Raw genomic sequence first — 8,406 nt, 5'->3', positions numbered from 1 at the left:
CCTGGTTCAGAATACTGATGACTAGGCCGCGTGGAAGGCAGACAGGAACTGTGTTCACACACACACACAGTCAGTCCAGTTCATTTAGTAGGGCTGTGTCATGATGAGGCTGTGTCCTGTCCTCGGCCGTGCGCTTCACTGACCATGCCCATGGTGTTGTCACTGTCACTCTGATATTCACTCAGATCCTCACTGTCAATCTGACCCTCACCCAAACCTCACGGTTCTCTTCCTTGTTCTCTTTTCTTGTAAAACTGCTCTTTTCACCTCTTCTCTTATCGATGCTCCCCTCTTTCGACTCCTCTCCCGAATTCTCATCATCCCCTTCCCCCTCGTCTTCACTTGTTTCCGCTCATCTTCCTGCTTTCCTTTCTTCTTATCGATCCTCCTCTCTTGGCGCCTCTCCCCACTCTCATCGTCTCCTTCCCCCTTGTTTCCTCTAATCTTCTCAGTGCAACTCCCTGATGAGAAAGTAATAGCCACCCCGCTGTACATCACCAGTCTTTCATTAAAGGGATTTTTTTATAGGTGCCGGGGCCTTTTAGCTAGGTCTTCATATTTAACGATCCTCTTACCACCTGCTCTGTCTGCACAAAGCACCTGCCAAAATGTACCCAGACTGATATTTATGTTCTTTGATAAATTTGTGGGTTTCGGAGCCCACCACTCTAGTAGTTACTGAAATCGGCAGCATTGCATTCACCGTGCTGAGTAGTTTTGATTGGGAGGTCTACCTACATGCCAAGAAAATCTAGACCATCTACTAATAACTATCTCCTGCATTGACTCGTCCTGAATCGCCCCATGAACAGACTGAATAATAACACAGAACAAACATGTCTGGCTTTAACAGGAAACTTGCACAATTAGGCTAGGTCCCATGTGGCTCAATTGGTAGAGCATGGCGCATGCAATGCCAGGGTTGTGGGTTCGATTCCCACAGGGGACCAGTATGAAAGAGTAAGATAAATGTATGTGTTCACTACTGTAAGTCGTTCTGGATAAGAGCATCTGCTGAATGACTAAAATGAAATGTTTGTCTAGGGGCAGATTGTCTGGCTTCTGTGGCTCTGTGCTCAGCCCTCTGCCTCCACTAGGTGTTGGAGAGGAAAAGAGGCGATGGGGTGATTTGTCTGTCTCAAGGTCGAGCTCAACCTTGCACATGCTGTTTTTCAGCCTGCCGAGTAAGTGAGAGTGTGTTTCAATTCAAACATGTGAGTGTCTCACTGAGCCTCTCCCAGTGGGGAGCTGTTCTCTCACTGAGCCTCTCCCGTGGGGAGCTGTTCTCTCACTGAGCCTCTCCCGTGGGGAGCTGTTCTCTCACTGAGCCTCTCCCGTGGGGAGCTGTTCTCGCACTGAGCCTCTCCCGTGGGGGGGAGCTGTTCTCGCACTGAGCCTCTCCCGTGGGGAGCTGTTCTCTCACTGAGCCTCTCCCGTGGGGAGCTGTTCTCTCACTGAGCCTCTCCTGTGGGGAGCTGTTCTCTCACTGAGCCTCTCCCGTGGGGAGCTGTTCTCTCACTGAGCCTCTCCCGTGGGGAGCTGTTCTCGCACTGAGCCTCTCCCGTGGGGAGCTGTTCTCGCACTGAGCCTCTCCCGTGGGGAGCTGTTCTCTCACTGAGCCTCTCCCGTGGGGAGCTGTTCTCTCACTGAGCCTCTCCCGTGGGGAGCTGTTCTCTCACTGAGCCTCTCCCGTGGGGAGCTGTTCTCTCACTGAGCCTCTCCCGTGGGGAGCTGTTCTCTCACTGAGCCTCTCCCGTGGGGAGCTGTGTTGCAGTCACCTTGTTTTCTTTTTCTTCTTCTTCCATGTCCCTGCTCCTTCTTCATGAGTGAACACCGGGCAACACAGTGAGAAGGCCCAGTGTGTGTAATGCACAGCGGAAGCTTTGTCTCACAGGCTGTAAAACCAGTCCAGACCCAGTCCCTGTCCCAGCCAGTCCCACCCAGCTGTAAAACCAGTCCAGACCCAGTCCCTGTCCCACCCAGCTGTAAAACCAGTCCAGACCCAGTCCCTGACCCAATCCAGCTGTATTACCAGACTGGTCCCTGACCCAATCCAGCTGTATTACCAGACTGGTCCTTGTCGTTGCAGAGGAAAGGCTTAATGAGAAGCTGTTCAGTTTACTTCACTGCAAAACTTTCTCTCTTTAAACTATTTAAAAGCTGCAAACTCTTTGGCTTGTCTAAATCCTGGTGAGGACCTGGGATGATCTTTCCTCTCTCTCCCTCTCTCTCTCTGAGCAGTGAAGGTGAGTCAGCAAGCATTAGGGAACCCTGATAAATCTCCAGCACTTTCTCCGGGGTAGCAGTTCTGCTGTTACCCAATGCATACCCAAGATAAGAACATAACGGTTGCTTAAGCCACCAGAGTTCTCCACCACTAACTCTTGGCCTAATTCCCTCTTCTGGTTGTTCTGTTATGAATGGCCTGGTTTATTGAAGTCCAAAGCTATTAACCTGGCAGTCATCCTGTACGATTTAACTCTTAGTGGCTTTAATGTCCTCATTTGTTTCACCTATCTTATCTTCTCTCTCTAGGTACATGGACCCCATTCAACCCAGTGACGGTCCGATCAATCATATGTGAGTAGTTTCTCATTGACTCTTGACACACAAACAAACTTGCACAACGACAAGCCTGTATTGTCCTGTTGTACTAGCATTGTTGATATGTTTCTCCCATAGCAACCAACAAACCTTAACGTTTATGTGCAGTGACATGTTTCAACCCGGCTCCCCAGTTAATTGGGAGCATGCAGCCAGTGGAGGCTGCTGGGGGGAGAATGGCTCATAATAATGGCGGGAACGGAGTGAATGGAATGGCATCAAATACATGGAAACCATGGAAACCCTGTGTTTGTCTTTGATACCATTCTGCTCCAGCCATTACGACGAGCCCATCCTCACCAATTAAGGTGTCACCAACCTCCTGTGCATGCAGCTATCAGCAAAAGGGAGTATTTCCTTCCCACAAACGAGGTGTTTGTCTCAAAAGGCATATCCGTCTATAATCAGCCACTGACCTTTTTGATTAGTTAACAAACTTAATTACACCTTCACCAACTGGATCATTCTGGAGTCTGAGAAGTGTAGTGGAATGTGAATGATATATATATATATGAAAATACAACTAGTTTTCTATTAAGTTATTTTAAAGCTCGCAATAATCCCCCATTGCTTCCCACTGTACTGGAGCCTACTGTGTAAATCTGTTGTATTCGATTGGCCATCCAGACCTTCCTTGTGATGAAGCCCTTTATTAGGATGTAATTGGATAGAACCACAGGGGAGAGTTCAAACATGCAAGATTTCTTTAACTCTGTGTCATAACACATGATGCGAGACCTTAGCCCATTGTGTTAGTGTTCCAGCATTGAACTACACTTCCCAGCTGCTCTTTCTTGTTAGTTGTAGTTCTCAGGGGTCTAGACCTATTCAGAAGTTCAGGATGTTTTAGATAGAAATGTAATTTATAAAGATGACATGGTGCCTGATTCTATAAGACAGAAAGAAAACGCACCTATTCTACAAAGTTGCATTTCTATCAGTGTTATTTTACATTGTTGCACCGTACTGAACAGACCCCTACTTGCTCTCACTCGTGTCTCCTCTTTTGGCTTCCCTTTCACAGCCATGTTTGACAGGGAGAACAAAGGAGGGGTGAACTTCAATGAGTTTGCGGGCGTGTGGAAGTACATCACGGACTGGCAGAACATCTTCCGCACCTACGACAGAGACAACTCGGGCTTCATCGACAAGAACGAGCTGAAGCAGGCACTGACTGGATTCGGTGAGCAGTATGCTTTCCCTATTTGACCATACTGATGGAGGGCCAACCGTTGCATGTATGTGGTTTGCAAGGTCAGCCCCGATATTCTAATGCCCTTTCGTAAGGTCAACATGCAGGAGTCTGGATAAAGCTACTGTATGTGTAGATCAGTGGAGGCTGCTGAGGGGAGAACAGCTCATAAATGTCTGGAACGGAGAGAATAGAAGGGTATCATCACATGGAAAACATGAGTTTCATGTATTTGATATCATCCCACTGATTCTGCTCCAGCCATTACCACAAGCCTGTCCTCCGTAATTAAGATGCCAACCAACCTGTGGTGTAGATATAGTCATGCATTATTTTTTTTGTCCTTGTATTATTAAAATGAAGTAGTGCTTTGTCCTTTGTGAAATGAGCAGGATAAAGCCCTATGGATGTTACACATTGGGTACGGGGTGTTGAACAAGGATGTGTTTCTGTGATGTTGACTGTTCTCTGTTCTCCTCCCAGGGTATCGTCTCTCAGACCAGTTCTACAATACTCTCATAGAGAAGTTTGACAGGCAGAGGAAGGGACAAGTGGCCTTCGATGACTTCATCCAATGTTGTATCGTTCTACAGGTAACCGTTGTAATGGGCCTACTGTGCACATACCACTGGTTGTGTAGCGCTCTAGAATGTACAGCTGGTTGTGTAGCGCTCTAGAATGTACAGCTGGTTGTGTAGCGCTCTAGAATGTACAGCTGGTTGTGTAGCGCTCTAGAATGTACCGCTGGTTGTGTAGCGCTCTAGGATGTACCGCTGGTTGTGTAGCGCTCTAGAATGTACCGCTGGTTGTGTAGCGCTCTAGAATGTACCGCTGGTTGTGTAGAGCTCTAGAATGTACCGCTGGTTGTGTAGCGCTCTAGAATGTACCGCTGGTTGTGTAGAGATGTAGAATGTACCGCTGGTTGTGTAGAGCTGTAGAATGTACCGCTGGTTGTGTAGAGCTCTAGAATGTACCGCTGGTTGTGTAGCGCTCTAGAATGTACCGCTGGTTGTGTAGAGATGTAGAATGTACCGCTGGTTGTGTAGAGATGTAGAATGTACCGCTGGTTGTGTAGAGCTCTAGAATGTACCGCTGGTTGTGTAGAGCTCTAGAATGTACCGCTGGTTGTGTAGAGCTCTAGAATGTACCGCTGGTTGTGTAGAGCTCTAGAATGTACCGCTGGTTGTGTAGCGCTCTAGAATGTACCGCTGGTTGTGTAGCGCTCTAGAATGTACCGCTGGTTGTGTAGAGCTCTAGAATGTACCGCTGGTTGTGTAGCGCTCTAGAATGTACCGCTGGTTGTGTAGAGATGTAGAATGTACCGCTGGTTGTGTAGAGCTCTAGAATGTACCGCTGGTTGCGTAGCGCTCTAGAATGTACCGCTGGTTGTGTAGAGATGTAGAATGTACCGCTGGTTGTGTAGAGATGTAGAATGTACCGCTGGTTGTGTAGAGCTCTAGAATGTACCGCTGGTTGTGTAGAGCTCTAGAATGTACCGCTGGTTGTGTAGAGCTCTAGAATGTACCGCTGGTTGTGTAGAGCTCTAGAATGTACCGCTGGTTGTGTAGAGCTCTAGAATGTACCGCTGGTTGTGTAGCGCTCTAGAATGTACCGCTGGTTGTGTAGAGATGTAGAATGTACCGCTGGTTGTGTAGCGCTGTAGAATGTACCGCTGGTTGTGTAGCGCTCTAGAATGTACAGCTGGTTGTGTAGCGCTCTAGAATGTACAGCTGGTTGTGTAGCGCTCTAGAATGTACCGCTGGTTGTGTAGCGCTCTAGAATGTACCGCTGGTTGTGTAGAGCTCTAGAATGTGCCGCTGGTTGTGTAGCGCTCTAGAATGTACCGCTGGTTGTGTAGAGCTGTAGAATGTACCGCTGGTTGTGTAGAGCTGTAGAATGTACCGCTGGTTGTGTAGCGCTGTAGAATGTACAGCTGGTTGTGTAGCGCTCTAGAATGTACAGCTGGTTGTGTAGCGCTGTAGAATGTACAGCTGGTTGTGTAGCGCTGTAGAATGTACAGCTGGTTGTGTAGCGCTGTAGAATGTACAGCTGGTTGTGTAGCGCTCTAGAATGTACCGCTGGTTGTGTAGCGCTCTAGAATGTACCGCTGGTTGTGTAGCGCTCTAGAATGTACCGCTGGTTGTGTAGAGCTCTAGAATGTAGCGCTCTAGAATGTACCGCTGGTTGTGTAGCGCTCTAGAATGTACCGCTGGTTGTGTAGAGATGTGGAATGTACCGCTGGTTGTGTAGCGCTGTGGAATGTACCGCTGGTTGTGTAGAGCTGTGGAATGTACCGCTGGTTGTGTAGAGCTGTGGAATGTACCGCTGGTTGTGTAGAGCTGTGGAATGTACCGCTGGTTGTGTAGCGCTCTAGAATGTACCGCTGGTTTTGTAGCGCTCTAGAATGTACCGCTGGTTGTGGAGCGCTCTAGAATGTACCGCTGGTTGTGGAGCGCTCTAGAATGTACAGCTGGTTGTTGAGCGCTCTAGAATGTACCGCTGGTTGTGAAGCCTACATTGTTAGCCCAGTATATACAGCCCATATTGAGATTGGACTTTGGGTTGGTTCAAAATGGCATCTTTTCATTTATGTACATGACATTTTAGAGACTCTTTTGAAATGAGATTTCTGACCTTAGTCAGTGGTTTTTCCTGGCCATACTGTTGTCTGTAAATGAATTAAGTTGTTTTTAGCTGGTTTCCCCAGACACAGAAAGCCTAGTCCTGGACTAAACTCTTTCAATGGATAATCTCCATTTTTGAATGTTTTTAGTTCTGGACTCGGCTTAATCTGTCTGGGAAAGTGGACAACAAGGTTTATTAACAGAAATGGCATCTGTACTGGCTAGTATGTTTTAAGTCAAGATCTTCGTCTCTCCAGATCCACTGTAATATTATCTTCAATTACTTATTTTTTAAATTCTTTTTCATTTGTCACTTTCAGAGGTTGACCGACGTGTTCAGGAGGTACGACACGGACCAAGACGGCTGGATCCAGGTTTCCTATGAACAGTATCTATCCATGGTGTTCAACGTTGTATAGTAAAAACAAGAGCAGAACTGGACACAATTGTGCCAAAGCCAAATCCTTCCCACCTCCACAACATGTCTTCCTGGATAAAGATGACCAAAACACAAGTGGACTGGGACTCTGGGTTAGGATATAACAACATTACGTACTGTCTGTCATTGTTTATAATGTTTGTTTAATATCTGAATCTTCTCTTGATAATGGTAAAGGCCTGAATATCTGTGTTAAGGTAAACCTGCATTGTACATATCATTTAGGACAAATACCTGCATGCTTCCGGGGGACTTCTGCCAATGTTCAAAGCATGCCCTCTATCTCAGATCTATTTTGCTGAAGCCATGTTTACAAACACTGTGACAGCAGGTTATGGTGGGGCACAACGCCTGCTTTTAGATTCACTGACATGCCAGCTAACGCCATATTTCTATAGTCTTATTTTTAATCAGCAAATGCATTTAAAAAAAGTTAGAGCCTATTAGGATTTTGGGTAAAATAAGCGTATGCCTTTGTATTGCTTTCTTTGTGTGTGCATGATGCCTTAAACTGTATAAATGCAAGATGAACATCTTTTGTTAAAGAAACCTGAAAAAAAGTTGTGAGCTCTGAATTGAGTGTGTGGTGAACAAAGACTAAACAGTTTTGCTGTTGAGGCAACAGTGTAATTTATTACTGTATACAATTATTGACGGAAGATGGTCAATGTCGTCCTCTGTATCTCGGTTAGCAGAGCGTGGTGCTTGCAATGCCAGGATAGTGAATTTGATTCCCGGGACCACCCATACAATATGTTAAATATATGCATGACTAAGTTTCTTTGGATGAAAGCCAGTGCTAAATGGCATATTATAGAATTGTCATGATTTATCGTATGGTACAAACCTTTGAAAGATTTGTGAAGAGGTAGATTTAGTCCGAGAGGAGTAGAGCACCACAGTGGAGCTGTTGTAATAGCCATTAAACCTAATGGTGACACAGGGAAATGGAATCCCCTATGGGAGAAATGAATGGTGGAACAACAATTGGAACCATTTCCCTGTTTGACTGCTAGGTTTTATGGCTATTGTGGTACTCTATAGGTGGTTAAGCACTTCATTTTTCTCCAGAAAATGAACCTCTGTACAGCGATGTGCACTGCAGTGCAAGAAATGGCGCAACTTTGCCCTCTCCTGTCTGCTTTGGTGTATTTACACCAGTGAAGAGTATCTTCCTTCCACGTTTGCGAAGTTTCTGGGGGAACTTGCGAGGTGTTGCACATTTGTTAGTAAACATTTGAAAGTTTGCCATTTTAACGTCTTTTCTTTGTAGATATGCACAAGAACGTTAACTTTAAATTCATTTAGTTTCTGTGAGCTCAGCAGTTTAAGTTTTAATTTTTGCTTATCAAGCACATTTGGGGCGGCAGGTAGCCTAGTGGTTAGAGCTTTGGACTAGGGACACAAAGGGGGCTGGATCGAATCACCAAGCTGACAAACTACAAATGTCGTTCTGCCGCTGAACAAGGCAGTTAACAGGTTCATAGGCTGCCATTGAAAATAAGAATGTGTTCTTAACTGACTTGCCTAGTTAAATAAAGGTAAAA

At 46.1% G+C, this 8,406-nt stretch overlaps 1 protein-coding gene across 1 annotated transcript in view; it reads left to right on the top strand.

The window, feature by feature from the left end:
- Nucleotides 1–8,105, top strand: part of LOC135522909 (programmed cell death protein 6-like) — an 11,807-nt gene extending 3,702 nt beyond the window's left edge. Inside the window, exons 3-6 of the mRNA XM_064949600.1 lie at nucleotides 2,536–2,580; nucleotides 3,629–3,787; nucleotides 4,280–4,389; nucleotides 6,741–8,105. Coding sequence (XP_064805672.1) covers nucleotides 2,536–2,580; nucleotides 3,629–3,787; nucleotides 4,280–4,389; nucleotides 6,741–6,839 — 413 coding nt within the window. The 3' untranslated portion in view covers nucleotides 6,840–8,105. The remainder of the gene's footprint in view (nucleotides 1–2,535; nucleotides 2,581–3,628; nucleotides 3,788–4,279; nucleotides 4,390–6,740) is intronic.
- The last annotated feature ends 301 nt before the right edge of the window (nucleotides 8,106–8,406 follow it).

This window comes from Oncorhynchus masou, chromosome 30 (assembly GCF_036934945.1).
Source record: "Oncorhynchus masou masou isolate Uvic2021 chromosome 30, UVic_Omas_1.1, whole genome shotgun sequence".
NCBI classification, from domain to species: Eukaryota; Metazoa; Chordata; class Actinopteri; order Salmoniformes; family Salmonidae; genus Oncorhynchus; species Oncorhynchus masou.
The sequence above is the reverse complement of the archived record's forward strand: the minus strand, read 5'-3'. Positions and strand labels throughout refer to the sequence as shown.